Source organism: Cheilinus undulatus, linkage group 10 (assembly GCF_018320785.1).
Source record: "Cheilinus undulatus linkage group 10, ASM1832078v1, whole genome shotgun sequence".
NCBI classification, from domain to species: Eukaryota; Metazoa; Chordata; class Actinopteri; order Labriformes; family Labridae; genus Cheilinus; species Cheilinus undulatus.
Window position 1 is genome coordinate 37,802,675 of NC_054874.1, and position 19,894 is coordinate 37,822,568.

General features: G+C 38.1%; 1 protein-coding gene across 4 annotated transcripts in view; it reads left to right on the top strand.

Annotated features, from left to right (window-relative positions):
* The window catches only part of fam13b (family with sequence similarity 13 member B), a 108,798-nt gene that overhangs the window by 54,496 nt on the left and 34,408 nt on the right, over nucleotides 1-19,894 (top strand). For all 4 annotated transcript variants that reach the window (XM_041798290.1, XM_041798293.1, XM_041798292.1 and 1 more), the window contains exon 7: nucleotides 2,136-2,263. In XM_041798290.1, the coding sequence (XP_041654224.1) occupies nucleotides 2,136-2,263 (128 nt within the window). The remainder of the gene's footprint in view (nucleotides 1-2,135; nucleotides 2,264-19,894) is intronic.

Below are 19,894 nucleotides of genomic sequence, written 5' to 3' on the forward strand. Positions count from 1 at the left end.
TAAATACCAATGCTGTTAATTTAGGGCAGCTGTGGCATAAACCTTACTTTGGTTAGGGTTAGGGTGGTCTAATAAATTTGTTAGTTTGCATTCACACTACCAAAATGAACCGGACTTTGGGCTCAAGTGCACTCGGATCCGGGCCTGGGCCTCTAGTGTGAAAGCACCCTTTGAAAAACCATCCTGCACCACAGTTGTCAACAGGGTCTGCAGCCATATTGTTGGCCACAGCTCTGGCATTGTCAGCGCACTTTTCAACATTTTTGTCATATGGCGCTGCGCTGCTTAATGATTGCAGCGATGATTGTCTTTGTGCAGATTGCTGCAGAGGCTTTGGGTTCTGGGTTGCAGCACAGGGTTTTACACACACTTTGTACTCCACTTTGTGCCTCTGTTATAAATGGTGGTGTGCTCGAACCCTTTGTTGATTTGCCTTGTTTTAGCATATACAGGTCGATCTCAATAAATTAGAATATTGTGGAAAAGTTCATTTATTTCAGTAGTTAAATATAAAAAATCAAACTTTTATATACACATTCAGTAAACAAAGGGTGAAGTATTTAAAGTGTTTCTTTCTTTTAATTGTAATGGTCATGGCTTACAGCTAATAAAAACAAAAAAAATCAGTATCTATAAAATTTAAATATTGTGAATAAGTATCATGATTGTAAATGATAATGGTAAATGGACTTGGGCTTGTATAGTGCTTTTACACTGCAGATCACACCTACCCATTAATACCCAACATTCGTAAACTGATGGCAGAGTTTGCTATGGAGGGTTGGTCATCAGTATTAGCTAACCCCATTCATACACATTCACACCCATTTGCACACCCCAAATAGGGTTACGTCTCTTGCACATGGACATGTGACTGCAGGAGCAGGATCAAACCCACCACTTTCTGAACGTGAGACCAACAACTCCAACTACTGAGCCACAATCACCCCTAAACCAGTGGTGTCACACTCTAATCAGCCAATTAACTCGAATCACCTGAAAGGTTTCCTGAGCCATTAAATAGTCTTTTAGTGTGTTTCAGTAGGTTACACAGTTATGGGGAAGACTGCTGACTTGACAGTTTTCCAGAAGACAGTCATTGACACACTCCTGAAGGAGGGTAAGCCACAGAAGATTATTGCTATAGGAGCTGGCTGTTCACAGAGTGCTGCTTTCAAGCATATTTATAGAAAGTTGAGTGAAAGGAAAAAGTGTGCAGAAAAAAATGCACAAGCAACAGAAAACCGCAGCCTTGAGAGGATTGTCAAGCGAAACCCATTCATTTTCATGTTAAACCCATTCATTTTCATGTTGAGTCAATTCCATTCTCTCTTCTAAACTCTTCTTGCCCTCCCTTTCCATGCCCTTTTTTCCCCAACCCTTATCTGTCTACTGACTAGTGTACGGTATCTGTGGTGTCACAGTGTAACACATTAGCTCCATCTAAATTAAGATGTGTGATGAAACAAACATATCTTGTTCCTGACCTGAACACACACTGTGCATATGCAAGCATATCAATAGCTGTCTTTGAATTTCTCTCACAGGATATCTTTCCTGCTTATTGCTGTACAGGACAGTCTCCAATCACCTTAAGATAATCTTAAGGAGATAGAAATGAAGAAGGAAGGGATTATTTTTAAAGAACATGATCTTTGGTGGGAAAAAAGTAACATCCGTCCTTAAATTACATATAATCCCCACACATTTAGAAGGTTGGACTCTGGTTGCAGCTTTACTCAAAGACTTCATAGGTAGTCATTATTATCATTACTCATGATATTGGTTTGTGTTAAATTAGTTCAATAAAGTTTTACCAGAGTGACTACATAAGCCTTGCTCTTGTTAAATGAGGCCCTGGAATAGACACTATTATTCCCCTTGCTGGACTTCCACTCCCAGTGCAGTGGAAGCCATATAAAACACACACACACACACACACTCTGGGCACATGGATATACTTTAAATCACATAAGGCATAGGTTAACAGAAAGCTGCTGACAAATATGCCATTAAACTTTCTTATTACATTCATTGCAAGATATCACAAACATAGTTTTACCCTGTATAAAATGACCAAACTAAATTAGTTTTTAATAGTAACCTTTGTATCCTTGGTATTTTCCTGTCTTCAGATCACAGAGCTGCTGGATGACGAGAGGTGTGAAGCTGAGTGTGAAGAGCTGCCTCAGGATGGAGAGGAGGGTCCTGCCTCCTCTGACTCACCACAACATACACACTCTGATGAAGGCCCCGCTACCAGGTGAGACATTACAATTTTATATTTGATTGTAACAGAATGTGGATTTAACACTGACAGCGGTTGTGACTTGTGACAAGGCCCTAAAACTGGATTAAGAAAACAACACTGGAGTTTAAATATTGACCAACAATCCATCAGGGCAATCTGCCACTGAGAGCCGCTGTTTGCTTGCTTTTAAGAGTTACTCTTTCATTTAGTTTGATATATATACCTCTTAGTTATGAAAGCATCATTCAAAGTCCTTTGGTACTCATTAAGTTCTCTTTTTTAGTATCTCTCTTTAAGGCACAGTATGTTGATATTTGCACTGAAATTTCTATGGTAATTTTGAAATGACTAAACTTTTGTGATATATTTTATATATATGTATATTTATATTTTTATTAGTACTGACGTGCTTGGATGGGACATGTCTGACATAACAGACATAACATGTTCACTGTTGCAATGAAACAATGCATGTTACAGCAAAGACTTTCACAAAAGGAAGCAGGAAATGCTGCTGTAAGCTACTGCTCTATTTATGCATCTTATTCATATTTTTTGTTGTTTACTTGTGATGAAGCTCCAAGCTCTCCATGCTCCTCTTGATCAAAGCCGGGCACAACTGTGCAATTTCAAGCCAACTTTCCAGTAGTCGTGGTAGAATGTCAGCTCACACTGTGCATCTGAAGTCTGGAAAGACTGTGACAAATGTCCCTCTCGTTTATTTCCTTTATTGTAAGGAAGATGCACCAAAGAGGAGTTCCATCTGCTTTTATTGTGATTTCAGATATTGTCCAACAGTTTACAAAGGAAAAAAAATGCCTGCAGTTGGAGAATCTGCTCATGGCTCAGCACTCACTGTGCAAATCTGTGCATGCGTATGACCAAAATATCAAACATGCCGGTCCATCTAACCAGTCAGAAGCAGCCTTACAGGTTGTTGTCAGGCCGTGGCTGGATGTCTTGCCCCACTGCATGACAAAGGATGCACAATCAGACTGAACGTTGCCATGACTTCTAGTAGAGCTGTGGGACTCAAAAATTGTGTCTGAATTTTCTGAAAATCAGACAATGTACGCCCAGCTTTAGGTCTATTCAGAGCTTTTTTTCCTTTTTTTGTTGCTTTACACAGCAACATATTTTAATGTAAAGCACAGCAAAGTCAAACCATATTCAGAGTGAAAAGCTTGTACTTATTTATTAATATGCACTTATGTTGTATTTAAAGCCTACAAATCGTATTTTTGTTTAGACATGGGGCTTTTTTCAGCTTGTTTGAAATGGGTTTGTATTTGCAGGAAAACAGATACAGATCACCTTAAATATCAGTGTCTGCCAAAATGCAATCTTCAGCTGTTTAAAAAGCCATTAGAGAAAAAAATTCCCAAATCACATAAAGATGTTTAGTAGCTACTGCAGTTTAACAATTATTTTAATGGTGCATTTGAATATGTTTATTTTTGGTACATTTCAGCATCATACTTTTATGAATTTCTCAAAAAGAAAAATAAACAGCATATATGAATCCTGTTTCAGCTGCTCAGTTTCCTGAAATTACACCCAAGAGACCGACAGAATAAAAAAACGATTTGCATCATTTTCAAACAGATTTTACATCTCTTTTTACAATCAGAGGTACAGTCATGAGGCCACTTGTATGCTCTGGCCTGTCTGTGTTTTGTATCTGGCCACCAAACATGCTGACCCTCACGTACACAGGATAATGACCCCCCACCCCCCACCCCCCCACTACCAGCAGACTGAAGGACCAGAGTTCAATCCCCCGGCAGGAACATGGAGATCTTCTCAGGTTCTTCTGATCTGATGATCTCCTGCTAAGTTAATTACTGAGCACAGAACCTAGACTGCTCTACTCTATTTACACCTAACACCCTTTACCTCTAGGTAACATCTAAACTGAAGCCAGTGCACAGATTTGATGATAAAGCTGATGATAAAAACATAAAGAATTGCTTATATTTTCTGTAAGTTGTATGTAATGAGAGTAGAAATGCTAAGGAACAAATAGACATACAGTCTTTACGGCATCCTGCTTAACTCACTGAAAGTCCTGCTAAAATTGCCTTAAAAAGTCTTTAGTTCACGGCACAGAGCAACACTATGTCTTATTTTGACCAAATCTTTTTAAGGGTTTGCAGTACAGAGAAGTAAAAACATAACTCAAAGACACGGATGGAATTAGGATTTATTATTAGGAAAGTCAAAAGGATAGTCATTAAAAAGCAGAAACACATTTCCCAAAAAATGGAAAAAACCATGACAGATTACATTTCTAATGTCAATGATATGATATATTAAAAAAAAAATTGAGGAGAGCAGATGGCCTAGTTGTTTAAGGTGCGCCCCATATACGCGGGTGGCCTGGGTTTGAGTCCAGCCTATGGCCCTTTCCTGCACGTCTCTCCCCTTCTCTTGTCCCTGTTCCGACTCTATCCACTGTCCTCCTCTATATAATAAATGCACAAAAAGCCCAAAATAAATCTTAAAAAAAACAGCTTAATTTTCAAAGTATCAAGGACAGAAAATAACATGCTTATTCATTTTGTGAATGAGCTCATTAACTCCCAAATCCTTACTACATTTAATTTGAAACGCAATTCAACATAGTTGCCATTTTCCTTGAAAGGAGAGTGGTGTATGAAACCAATTCAGTTTTTTATTCTGTATGTCTTTTTGAAGTACACAGATTGAAGTAAATTCAACTTCGTTTACTGTGTCATTTACCTTAGTTATGGTGTGTTACAATTCTTTTTTTATTCTTGCAAGTTAAATTCATCTGTAATCCACAAACAGATCCAATGCTGATGTGGACACCTCAGTTTTTAAGTTTGTAACATTTCATCGTTCATATGAGGTATCTTAAAATCTGTTAGTACAGCACCGTATGCACTAGGTTGCTGTAGTCAAGCAGTAGCTCGCTACCTGTTGGATGAAGTTGTCAGGCCAGTGTGTAGGACAATAAATCAATCGTCTGTCATTTTTTACAATGCTCACTATGCTCTGCTTCTGTATGCTGCATATGTGTGTGTGTTTGTGTGTGTCATGGTCAGCGTCATGCTGTTAGCCTTGTCCTACTGGCCTTTAAGATGATTACTGACAGTAATCCATAATCCACTCACACACACTCACAGTTTCTTACAGTATACACACTCATGCTCACATGATTTAGACCATTCGGCAGCACATTCACTAAGTTTCTGTCAGTCAAAGCATCACAGTGAAGGACTCAAATGTTGACTGAAGCATTGAAATATTTTTTAAAAATAAACTGCAGTGAAGCTGTTTTTAATCCTTTTTGTCCCAGAGTCCAGCAAACTATGATCATAGATACGTTTATTGTGTTTAATCTGTGCTATTGTGTGTCATGTCTACATAGATGTAGATAAATGGTTTACTTGTTAACAGACCGTTTGTGGAGCAACACAGAAGGATTGAGTGTGTTTTACTGGAGGAAAGCTTTACAGTAAGTGGCAGCTGTTGTCCATCAGCACTTAGAGTGCACGCAAAGCTTTAATCATTACTGATGAAGGGAATGCTAGCCAGACTGTCTCATGTGATTGTTTTAGTTCTTATTAATTCACTTTTAGCCCTGGCTGACCTTGGTGTCTTGTCTGGGGGATTATTGGTTTAATTGTGGACCCCTGAATTCACAACCCACCACAGAGCCTTTTAAACATCAGACCTTGGGCTTTACAGAATGCATCTGTTTTAAAAGGTAAAAATATCAAGTACAGCTGAAAGGCATTAAGTGTTTTTGCTCACCTAACCTAGACTATGTCAGCTTTATCTATGTTATGAGGAAACCCACGGAGTCAATATATGAGATTTTTAAATAAATTGAACTAAATATAAGTTCTTAAAGAAATCAATCTTATTTCAAATGGCTGACACCAACAACTTTGGGCTTATTGAACTATTACCTTTTGTTGAATGCCTTCTAACCACAGAATAAACATAAGAACACAACAGGTAAACAGCAGCATTTGTTCTTCAAAAGAGGCTGATAGGATTTCATATTTCATCTGAATTCCTTTTAGTGTTTGACCAGTGTAGCTCCAACTCCACAACTGATAATGGCATAAATTCGCTGCTATAAGAACGCAAAGGGCATTCTTTTCCTGCTTTGGCAAGCTAGAGGCTTATCTATGCTCCCTTACGTATAAAAATAGATATGTGCATTTTAAGCAGTACAACTGTTGCTGCCCATAAAAGCTGTGTTTCCACCAGGTGGTCCAGTTTGATTGTATAGTATACAATCAGTATTACTTTACTTCGGTAACGTAAAAACCAAAATAGTGTGCGTTTCCATTGGCAACTGTACCCTCACTTGGCAGGTGGACTGTAGAGGGTATGGATGTATAATACAGAGAAACAGCTAATATAAAGCGATGGTTCTCAAATGTTGTGGCAAGGAACACTGGTGTGCCTTGAGGCAAGTCTAGGTGTGCCAGGGGAATTTTTACAACCTCACCTTGATACTACAGTTATACAACAACTTAGGATAAGGCACATGTTTTGATAGGGCTATTTTTTATGGACATGAATATGGTGTTCCTTTAGAGTTTGGCCCGATCTTGGATGTGCCTTGGGCTAACAATGGTTGAAAACCAATAAACTAAGGCTTCATTATTGAATAACTGACATTAATTCAGTTTTACATCCATCACTGATGAAAAAGGCTGATATGTACCTGCAAGTTCTGCTTTTTGCTCTTGAAATCAGGTCTGCATAAATGTCAGGAAACCCGCATTGATGTCCAGGAAAAGGTATGGATCTCTGTCGAGTGCAAAAATCATGCAGATGTTTGTCTATTTTTCTCCCATTTTCACCCACTCGTTATAAAGCAAACAGCAGTGTTTTGTCTCTGAGCCCAGAGGAGCAGCTGTATCGCTCACTGAAACCCTATATTGTGTGTGTCCCCTTTGGGGATGGATGGTAAGCTAGGTACCCCTACAGAAGGGTGCCAAAAAAGTAGGATGGGTCAGTTATTTGGGACCCTTTCCAATTTTTCATAATGGAAACACAAATAAGCGTGTACCATGTTGTACCAAACTGGACCAGACTGCTCAGTGAAAAAGTTCTGCCTTTTCACAAAATTTTCTTTGTTGTAGTATTTTGTTGCTCTGGCTGGGCTGTTGGTTACATTGCTCCACACTGCCTCCCCAATTACAGGTGGTATTGCAAGGTAATGTGTCGTATAAGCTCTGAGTGGACATGTAGAAATCCATACAAAATGAGGAGAGAATACAGAGAGTTCTGTCTGCATCCTTATGCATTTCATGCATAGAGTGTAAATGAGTCTCAAGAATTGCCAGCAAAAATCCCAAAGGAGGTTGTGTTTGCTCTATGGTGCTTTTTTCCCCAGTTGTCTTGATAAGATTTGTGTGGTGCTGTTTGAATGGGTTAAGAAGTTGGAGGTGTTAGCAACATACCTGATTCACACTGAAATATGTTGGCACACTAATTTGGCCTTGTCCGCTTGTCTTTGTCCGTTGTTGTATTTCACTGTGAAATCAAAGTGTTCCCAAACAGGAGACCTTCATGATAGTGGGGGTTCACCTTGCTTCTTGTTTGATAGGTTGCTATGACGCTATAAACATGTTGTGTGTTTAATGAAAGACTTTTCTCAAAACAGTTTGGCACAAATATTTGTACCTTTACAGCCCTAGTATTTCCATCTGGGGAACCCATGAATTTATTTACTTTTGACTGAATTATTTAGGTGAATATTTTTGATGTAATCATCTAAACTGTAATTGATTTATTTTATTCAGGTCATTCGGTAGACGTATTAGTTCAGCTGTATTAGTGGTTACTTCTGTAGTTATTTGATCTTTTTTTCACTGTCATATTTAAGATATGATTAAGTAACATCTTATGAAACCCAAAGCCAAACAAATTTAAAGAATTTGTCCCTTGGCTCTCACCTCTTCACACCTGATATAATAGTATTGTTAACGCTGATGAGTCAGTGTGCATGTGCATTTTTTGAAGCCAGAATGGCTTGACTGTTTTGATAGCGTCGCTTTGTGGCTGTGTTCATCAGTTATTCTTCAACGCATAACTGTTTGTGACAGCTCTGAGCGAGAGAAAGTTCCCATCCTGTGACTCAACATTAACTGTGGCTGACTTGTTTGTCTAGCTCTTGACAGACAGGGAAGTCTGTCCTCTGTGGCTGTTGCAGTGCACCCTTAATAGACTCTGACAGCCAACACACACTCTCATACACACACCTTACATGCTGACAGCCTCTGCTCATTTCAAATCTATATATAATCCCTGGTATTTCTCTTCTGATCTCCCTTCTTACCCTGTCACTGTGGTCCTCCTCCTCTCTGCCTCTCTCTCTCTCTGTAAAGAGTTTTTTCATGTGGCTTCTGAAATATCCTGGCAGGTTGAAGACGAAGGCTCCTGGGATGCACTCCTGGCCCCAGTGAGGAAGAGCAAAGTAAGAGGGAGGGTTGGATTAATGGAGGGAACAGAGAATCAGAGGGCAGAGAAGGCCATTTGGGAGCAGAAGGAGGGCGAGAGAATTGGAAAGCGTCCCTACTTGTAAACGATTTATTGATTTGCAGTCCGAGTGTAAACGCAATCTCAGACCTCGGAAGGGAAAAGGTCAGGACAGAAGATGTCATTTAAACTTGTTATGAAACACTTGTCTTCGTGTTCTCGAGTTAGAGCTTTCATTCTCTCTGGTTGTTCCTTACAGTCACAGCTATCCTAGCATGCATGACGTATATATAATCTAATGTTGCAGATTACCAGTCTTGTCATTCTTAAAGCCCCTCTTGATAATTCTCCTATGAGATTCTCCACGTTATTTTTATGTGGTTGTTGAAATGATTTATATCTCAATGTGACACCACACCATGCAGGAGTGCACTGTTCTTTCTTTATTTGGCAACAATGCACATGTTACAGGCACAATGATACAAACACAAATTTAAATACATGCACACATCTCATCTCACATAGGTTAAGCACTTTTTTCATAAGAGCAGCTGATTATTCATATACACACAACCACATAAACACTTTCTTTATTTAAAGAAGACATTAAGCTGTAGGACTGTCACACTGTGTAAGCTGAGACTAATAAAATCTTGGTTGCAACTGCTGCCAGACACTAAGATATTTTAGTGGCACTTTGAGTTCAAGCACTTAATCATTTTAAATTAATGGCAAAATAAATGAAACTTTAGCTGCAGTGCTGATACCTTGATAGATCAATAAATCTCCACAGAGTAATAGCTAAACAAAACTGTATTTTTCTTTCAGTATCATTTTTTTTTTTTTTTTGTTTAAAAAGAAATGAAAGAGAAAAATACCAGTCCTGCAGATGGAGCTGGCTCCAGCCATTCTTATATCATCTTCCTGGCAGTAATGCTCAATATTCCAAATAGGTATTTTTGTAGGGTTTTTTTGTAGATGAATTAAAGATTCCAACAAGAATTTGACCCCTATTAAAGTATCATTTGTTTTTTTGTTTTTTTTGTGGATCTTGCACTAGAAATGGTATACTTTAGGATGGGCGACATGCAGGTAATAATGATTTGCTACCTGGGAGCCACAGTTCTTCCACTGGCTGGAAAACCAACGTTGATTTACTTGTCTATTTTAAGATTATTTTGGGGGCTTTGAGGACTTTATTGAGAGGACAGGATAACGAAGAAAGTCAAACAATGTGAGAGAATTAGTATGTGATTACATGTAGTAAATGGCATTCTAAATTGAGCCCCTGCTTTGAGGGTTCTTGAGCATCTGGATATGCAACCACTGAGCTAAACCATTGCGTCCTTACCAAAGATTTGACCTTGTGTTTCTCACAACTGTCAGCTAGGACTGTCAATATTTATATACAGTCCTATTCAAATTTCATTTATTATTTTTTACAGATTTCGAATTATATTTGAATATTCATGCATATTTTTACCTCCGCCAAGAAGGTTATGTGATCGGCAGTGTTTGTTAGTTTGTTTGCAACATAACTCAAAAAGTTATGGACAGATTTCAATGAAATTTTCAGGAAATGTCAGAAATGGCATAAGGAAGAACTGATTAGATTTTGGGAGTGATTTGGATCACCGCCTGGATCCAGGAATTTATTAAAGGATTCTCTACTATTGGGAGATAGGGCTAATGGTGGAGGTCTGCGCTCTCCGAGTGCTTTTCTAGTTTAATATGTATGTAAATCGTTTAGTTGCTTAAATCACCATCTAGTTACACATTTTTCCACAAGAGGAACCTCAACTATTACATTACAGATTGCAATGAAGAAATAATGAGCTAAAAGCAAAAGTAGTTAATGTTAACTTTAATGTACTTTTTTAATTGCAAACACAGCCACCTGCACCATGTAGAGCCATTTAACAGGTATTTTTGGTACTGATGGTCAACTTTAAAACGAACAAACGGGTAAGAAAAAATAAACGGCAAACAAAAATGAATTAAATTGCGCCGCTTACGGCAGTGATGACATCACGTTTATAATGAACAAAACATCAAAAAGATGTTGGTACTATCTTGTTCCTTCATGTTTTTACCTAAAAACACGGGCGATCCAATGTTTTCTGAAACAAGAACAGAGCGTTTTTTGTTCACTCTCATCCCAGCCATGGAGAAAACCCTCTCCGCCCTGACGGATGTGCCCGGGATGCACAGGTAATGGCATGCCAGCTGGGACAGGTGAGGATATGGCTTTCCACCATGACAGCAGGTTTCTGTTGGTGGGCTTTGTGGTTTTACTCTCGTACATCAGCATCTCTTGATGTAGCGAAGCCTCACTTGCCAAATCACCACCAACGTGTGCACCAACTTGACGATAAACATCCCGATTGGTGCCTCTGTGTTTTGGTGCGAAAACTTTATTGTTCATCATGTCATGTGTCATGTGATGAAACATTTGGTTCTTACACCTGCATATGGGTGAAGTAGAGGCCAAGGAGAGACGGGAGAGGCTTGAGAACAATTATAAACAGCAAAAATATTTTTATTTTTTCGGATAGTAAATTCAGCCTTCAAATATTAATGAGTTTTTAAATATTCAAATTATATTCAAACCACAAAATTCATTACGACTGCCTTACTGTCAACTTCCATTTCAGGGTTCAGAAGTACTCTGGGTTAAGGGAGTCCCCTTGTAAATAGGCACAGAAAGATGGCTGTTAACATAAGTCTGGTTCTGCTTGAGGTTCCTGCCCATTAAGGGAAAGGTTTTCCTGTCCACCATAACAAGGCTTAATACTGCTAGTGCTGAGCTCATGATGAGAGTAGACCAGTCCTCTTAAAAAGTGTCTCGCAAAAACTTTAAATTATGAATTGGCGCATAACAAACAAAGAAAGAAAGATTGAAACACTGTATGAGTCCCAAATATTTTTAAGAGTCCAGATATTCAGGCATATGGTAGCTCAGATTTGTTCATGAGCAACCTTTGCCATGACAACTGTCCAAAATGAAGTCTGAGAGTGGTTTGTAGATGTCAAAAAATGAGGCGCACAAACTAACCTACTTGTCGTCTGTTAAAGGAGATTACTAAATAGTACTATAGTCGTTTATGTAAAATGACCACCAACTTCATAGGACAGTTTCATGGGCCTTCAAGCTCTTTTCTTAGTATAGGCACAAGTTAGTTCCCTCTCAAGCATGCAGCTAAGTAGTGTCCTGTCTCATCATCTCACTGTAAATATCAATGACAGGTGACTGGAGTATCGTATGTGCCATTTGTGTTTTGACCTGCTATATAGGACATACTGGTTTCTTAAATGGCACCTAAGCTTAAAGATTTGTATACAGGCTTGGGAAAGAAACCTTTAAACTTTGCACAATGTAACATTTTGACTGGAAATATAATATGAACAGCAATAAGCCCAAATACCCAGTGTAGCCACTCCATTAGACCAATTTAAAATCTCTTCTGTCATAGCTGTCTGCACACAGAAAGTCATTAATTAAAGATATGATTAATACAGATATTAAAAATGATTGATGAAACTCAATCACATTTGCACAAACCTCACAGCAGCTGCTTAAGGTTAATTGGTTTTCTGGATTGTTGTATTAAAAATGAATGTTTTTTGGCAGCTCATTGATCAATCTCATTCATAGTGTCCCTGAGTGAACCCTAAGGTTGGTATTTACAGTGGGCACTGTCTACTTTACAGAGTATAAGCATTGTAATGTATGCAACACTTAAAACACTGGACACTCAGAAAGTTAACAATTATTGTAAATAATTGCTTTATTTATATAAAACTCAAGTATTAATTCTTATTAAGCACTGAAAAATAATTACAAATTAGTCAATACAATTAAAGAAGCCTTCCTTCCTTCAGTTAATCTCACTTCATGCCCTCATTTCTCCGCTTTCCTCACTCCTCCCTCTCAAGGCCTGGGTGTCACCACTGGGCACAATATGTAATTTGATATACTAAATGAACTAGATAGCACCACTTACCACTTGTGCTATCAGTTCTCCCCCATAGTTCTAGTACAGCTGTCCTATCTGGCTGTCTGAGCAACATTCACGGTCCTTAATCGTCACGGAAAAACATTTTTTTAAATTGTCACCCCACAGGCTGCTGCTCAAGCTTCTTTGTGTCAACACGTTCTCTGCAGTTGCCTTTTGTGAGACACAGATGTTGTAGTTCACGTTGGAGATTAGAGTTCAGCAAAAATCAATAAAAATACAAAGAGGTTTGAATAACCTGGACTTAAGCCAAATCCAGTTAATGATTCATGCAAACCCTTTTTTGTTTTTTTTGTTTTTTTCTTTCCTCGAGGAATTTCTTGAAATAGGCTCTCGACTTAAGAACAGCAGAATTCACCCTTTACTCCGCAAGGGCAACTGTTAGATTTTCTGCAAGCTTTTTGTTTACCAGACTTGGTTTATCTTAGTATGCTTCATTTATTTATTGTATTTTATGTTAAAGGTACCTTAGTCAAAAGTTTGTAACTGTAACCAAAGCTATTCAAAGGTTCACCTGTGCTTCAGATTTTTTTTTTTTTTAGTGAAATATGAAATATGTAGCCAGCAAATACTTTTTACATCACTGAAGTAAGTGAAGTGATATGCTTTAATTGTATGTTTTCTGTTCCGTTGACAATTCAAATGTTGATAAAACTGATATTTGCTGGAACTAGCAAAGTGTTGTCAGTTTTAGTTTCATAAATGACCCAAAGAGTGGAGCAATCAGGATATTTTAATGTATTAATTCTCTGTACCAAGGGGAACTAATAACTTCAGCATCTTTTCTTCCTCACATTAAATCTAGATTTAAAGTCCATTTCAGACTGGGTGTGTGGGATGCACCTTTTGACCCCAACCCAGCTTGATTTTCACTTTGGTTTGCATGTTAACAAGTCATAGCTTTCAAAAAACCCAGACAGTACCCAACCCTAGTCTGCAAAGAGTTTCTTGATGTCCCTGATGAAGGCCACAAGCTGAAATGCACTGGTCTAATCAAGTACTTCTCTAAACTTCTACTACTGATGAAGATTAGTTTCCATAATGAGAAGAGGTAGAAACAGTACAAGTACACCTCTGGTTTGTTATTCAAACTAAAAGTCTGGTTTAGTATTGCCGTGGAGAAAATCCCCTCTTTTGTACAGAATGCTTTTATTCTGAATTTTAACCAGTTCTGTTCGGCTATACAACGAATTAAGTCACTTGTGGGAAGATTTATTGAGGGTAACTCATGAAGAAGAGAGGGCTTTGACAGCAGGGAGACACAGCCAGCACAAAGCACACATGCGCCTGGTATGAAAGCATGACAATGCGTGCTGGAGGGGACACAAGGCAGCTGCACGCACCAAAACACGCGGGCAGTCTAAAATGTGTGTTAAGGGTAAGATGGAGCTGACGTGAGTTACAATGTTTTCAAATGTGTACATGTGTGTATAAAACACCTTTTTGTGTATTATAGCCTTTTAAAAACACTAATTATTTTTCCATGAATAGATTTTTTTAACAGAAACAGGCTTTTAATTTCATGGAAAGTTGTGAGTATATCCATCCCAGGTATTAGTTCCACTTTAACATAGCGTACCAACATAACAATTGTATTATATTACAGTTTAAAAATAAATATAATTCAATAACTCATTCTGTCTTGTCCCACTGAGATTTCTATTTTCATTCAGACATCCAGAATTGATAGATTACACAATCATTTATCTTGGTATGGGTTACTTAATGAAGAGCCATGTTGTCTTGAGTGCTTGTTCCGCTTGTACAATTTTGTGTTTATTGTTCAAATACCAGTTTAGCTAGGGATGCACGATGTTATCAGTCTGGTATCGGTATCGGCAGATATTAGCTTAAAAAGGCTGATATTTACATCCAATAATTTGCCTGTGTATTGCAGCATGTATTGACTGTAAATTTTGTCCATATAAACTAATAAATGAGTTGAGTTTTAGGCTGAACCAACAGACCTGTGTAAGTTGAGATCTTTTTCTTTATTTATCCTCATTCTTTAAACTTTTAAGTGTTTTATAAGGACTTAAGTTTGTTTCCTTGGTCACCCTCAAACCTTAAAATGTGTCCAGAAGGACTGAAATTTCTGGTCTGAAATGCATATTTAAATATCGGTATCAATGTCAGTATCGGCTAAAATGAATCAGAAAATATCGGCATATCAACAAAAATCCAATATCATGCATCCTAAGACTAATACATTTCTGTGTTGGTTTTGTACATTTTTAACTTAATCAAGATGAGAATTCCTTAAAGATGAATGTTACCTTCAAAACAATTCACATCCCATTTTTAATGAGTCAGAATAATCACAATCAGATATTTTTGCAAGATCATTCAGCCCTTGTTTGATTTATCTAATATTGTGTTGATTATATATGAAATGATTTATTGCTTGTGTTTGTTTTTAAAAAATACAAGACTCAATCTTCTGAACTAATTGCCTGTTTGTTTGCAATCACAGTATTGGAAAATAAAATAACAATTTTATTATTTTCCCAAATCACTCAGCCAGGTCCGTAGTTTAACTGGTGTGTCAGAGAATTTCCCTTTTGTTAGCTTCCTTCTCTACTGCATTGTAAGCTTTTTCACTTCAATGTCCGGTTAAAACACACTCTGAGGACAGAAGGAACTTGCTCTGCTCCCTTGGAGGTATTATGTGAGTGTTTAGATGGTTATCAGTGTTCTCTGACATCAGAACACACTCAGATATAACTGTGAAATGAAAGATTTGATAACTCCCTCCCTCCTCTCTAATGCCCTCCCTCTGTTGTACTTCTCCTCCCACTTTATTTACTTTTGTTAGCTCTTTCATAACCTCCTCTGTGCCCCTTCCCCTCTCCTTTTTGAGATCACTAATGTGTGAAATGTATCAATTAGTGTCTGAGAAGCTGAGAAAAGGCTGCCATCATAGTAGTCTCATAAAGATGGCACAGGTGTGTTTTTGTGATAATGTGCATGTTGTGTGTTGGCATGCGTGTGCACATCAGTACACAGCCCACTGGGCCAGCTGTAATAACTGCTGAGTTTATAGTCACAATTGACTGGACCAAAAAAATCAACCCCCCCTCCCACTTTCTGCACTCTGATTGGCCCACAGAAGTCATTCCCTCCTAACAATTGGCTCCAGACTTCAGCCCCTCCCATTCTATTGGTCCTCCCGGGGTTGTTGCCTGGTTACATCAGAAGCTCATATATTTGAGCAGAGCTCTGGATGTTTACTGCAGCACTTTTACAGACAGTGCAGAGTGAGACAACCTCACTCACACACACACACACTAATTCAAGGATACACTCACACACTCATCGGTTCAGAGGACGCCACAGAATGCACCCAGGCAATACCCTTGCCCTGCTGCTCGATCTGCTCGTACTGACGCTGACACCTCAAAGTGCTCAACTGGGATAACCTGCACACTGGAAAAAACAAGACTGACCAGTCCCCCAGACTCCGATTTGTTTCTGAAAGAGACTAAATCTAAAGAGAGAAGAGACTGAGAAAGCTTAAACAGCTGGATACTGCTACAGGGGATGTGTCAAGTAGTTAACAGTGAAAAAAGAAGACTGAGACAGAAATCGTGCTGAGTTTGAAGTCAAAGTCAAGCCGACCACTCTGAAGGATTTGAAGATACAAGAAAACAGACCAGACCCTTGTGTTAGCTTGCTGACCACACTTGGTTTGAAGAAAACAGCCAATCACGCATTCAAGACAGCGGTCACAGTGAAGCACCTGCAAGCTGGATTCACTGGCATAAAACAGCCGCAAAAACAACAAAAGGACAGATTACGGAGAAAAAACAGCTGCAAAAATGAGAATGGCCTGTGACATTCTGCTGCAGAGGTAAACATCAGAGGTTATGTAACTTCTCTCTTCTGGCTGGAATGCAAGATTTGATGGATGAATGAATAAATGAATGGAGGGGAAAAGAGAAAATGTGGTTGGATGAGAGATGAATTAATGGGATTGAGCTTAAAAGGGTGGAGGAGAAAGATAGGAGAAAGTATTTTGTTTAATTAACTAAACAAAAAAGTGGAAACATTGAAGAAAAGACCAAAGTGCGAGTGCTGGAATGAATAAGAGGAAACGTTCAAAATGAGCTTTTAGTATGAATGAAAGAATGGAGGGAAATGAGGTTGGATTGTGTTTCTTCCTCATTGTTTAAGTTACCAGAGAAGGATGAAAGAAACGAGAGAGCAGAGGAAGTGACTTGTCTCAAACAAGAATAGAAAACAACAGAAGATGATGAAGAGAAAGGGGTCAGCATATAGCATTACTTAACAGCTGGTATTGTGTTATGCAATCAAAGAATAAAGACAGCAAGGGAGGACTGTCTGAGAATGTGTCAGCATTTTGTGACAAAGCTGAGCTATAAATAGAAATAGAAAATACAGTCTTAAATTCCACCTTTTTTTCCTACCTTCTAGGATGAGCATCTTTAGCCAATTAGTGGTAGTCATAATTTGAGGAAAATGCAGAATTAAATGATCAAGCATTAACAAGAATAAAAACAGCACTGGAAGTATTTAGTAAAATGTTTGTCCATTAATTAGATAAGTGCTGATACAAGGAGAAGTCAACTTCGAGCATAGCCAAAACAAATGGTTAATATTTCATTATTGGTTTGCGTAAAATCAATTTATGGAGAACCACAAACATTAATGTTATCAAGGAAAGGTTAGTATTTTCTAAAACTTATTTTATTTTTTGCGTACTTTGCTTGTATTTAAAAAAAAAAAAAAAAACAACAACATTGAAGATCACATTTTTTCAGTCCATCCAAAAGCACCAAAAATACAGAAAATTAAAGGTCCTGTGAAGGGAAATCCAAACAGTGTGTTTTAACACACTAGATATGTTAGAATGTACATGAATGTGTGACTGAATTTTTGATTTACACCATCAGAAAGTTGTTCACCTCTTTCCTGGCTTGGTTTGATTTGAGCAGAGCAAATATAGGTGCTCTTGACATCACTGGTAATGATGTGGGATTACCTGGCCCCCCTAATGCTACAGTGATATATAATCACCAAGCAGTTCATCTCAGTACAGTCTGTTGTTGGCTGCCTTCATTGAAAGGTAACAGCCTGATACATGCCGTGTTTTGTTCATTATGAGGTACATTTTCCAAATCTGTCTGCTACAGTTGCCTACAGGTAAATAGAAGTTTCGTAAAGGAGAGATTTGTATCAGAAAACGGTCAATTTAATCCCCAATTTCTGTTTCGCTGCGCTGGCACAGAGACAGGAAGGTGCTCTCTGATCAGAAGCTTGTTTTTTTTATTTGAGAATATCGTATTTCTCATGAATGGGTGTGACTTTAGCTTATTCAGCTGACACACCTACACCAAAAGCTTAATTTTATAAAGTTGGAGATGTTTTTCATGACTGAAATTTGAACTGGTGGTTCATAACATAGTGGCCTGTCATACAACAAACCTAATATAAAGATTTTTTTTTTTATCACTTTACAGGACTAATACCAAGTGTTAGTAAATCATGACAACAATAATCATATTAGGATTCAATATGCATTTATGATGACAATGCATACTAGATATGACAGAATTGAAAAATCATTTAGGCCAAGAACTGGTCAACCCCTTCTTGAAACCAGAATACATTTTTTTCTTTTTTACTTTAGATAATGTGTAAAGGCTTTATTCATTCTCTGGTATTTGCAGAGGAGAAGAATGTTGAGTTAAGCCACCCCATTGCTCTTCTAACCATAAAATACAATATATTAGACTCACTTTAATAGGAGAAAATGCTCACGCATGGGCCTTCATTACTATAACTACAGCCTCTTCTATTACACATTGTACTTGACACAATTGAAAATTCACCTCCATTTTTGTGAATTGCAAGCGGCTGCTTCAACGTTCAAAATGCCCATGTATATAGCAAGAACCAGAATGAAGACAACTCGTTTTAACATCTTTCTTCCTCATATAAAGGAACCCTACATATTAAGTGGGAATGTAATGGTATCACAGTCTCACAGTACGGTTGTACCTTTCTAACAAGTCCACAGTAAGGTAGTTATCGTGATATTAAGAAAACAAAACAACAAATGAAGACTTTCATTTGCACTTAAAATATAACAATATGCCAACAAAGTGCCACAGATATGCATTAGGCTTGAAAACCTAAACTTATACTTTGGCTCCAGTGTTCACTAACCTTCTAAACCCTCATTGTCCACCACTGAAAACAGCTATAGGTCCTTGCAGATATATTCACTTATACACCTTTTGATTTGTTGGGCCCTGGTGCTGTTGTGGGGAAGTGGGATTGTGAACACTTTCTTAAGAGTCTTTTAGCCTGGCCAGATTCTGCTCCTCACATCTTGGCGAATCTTTTTAGTCTGACAATTTGCCAAGTTACTCTTCATGTTACTCGTAATCCCCACCAGATGTGTCACCACTGTCTGGCAATGTCTGCATACTGTTTTTTGTTTGTCACCTTTTCTCCTTTCTCATTTCTTGACACCAGGAAATCAAAATGCTCCCACACATCAGATTTAAAAGTCACTGGAGCCTCCACAATCTCATAAACTTAGGTCGCTTGGGTCTCCTCTTCCATGCCACTCATAGTTTCCACCATTTTCACAACGTTGGATCAAGCCGAGTGGAGTGCAAAGGGTGACGGGTACACACGGGCCGATGGGTACTGTAGTTCCCACTCTCCTTCACTCTACTTCACTAAAATCTACTCTTTTTGCTCATAAGACCTCTGGTTTGAAACATCACATGTCCACAATGGCACCAAGGCACTTTTGTCATCGTGTTACCGTGGTATTTACAATACCATTACATTTCTAATATTAAGACATTTTGATTTTATTCGATTAAATTGATCACGTTTTTCTATAAATTATCACCCTTTAAAACTTTTTATTGTAACCCAAGTGCAGTTTTAGTAAAGAGGGCTATAAGAAAAAAGATAGCATGATGTAGATCATGATGAGTACAGTCCCAAAGATCTGGGACGAAGAATAAGGCAGCCATATGACATCACAACCCAAAGTGCATTAAACAAAAATGAAAGTATACACATGAATGTACTGTATCTTATATATTTTCTCCAAAATGTAGTTTCTTCGTGCAACGTTCATATGGAAGATGCTTATGATAATTTGGTAGGTCAATAT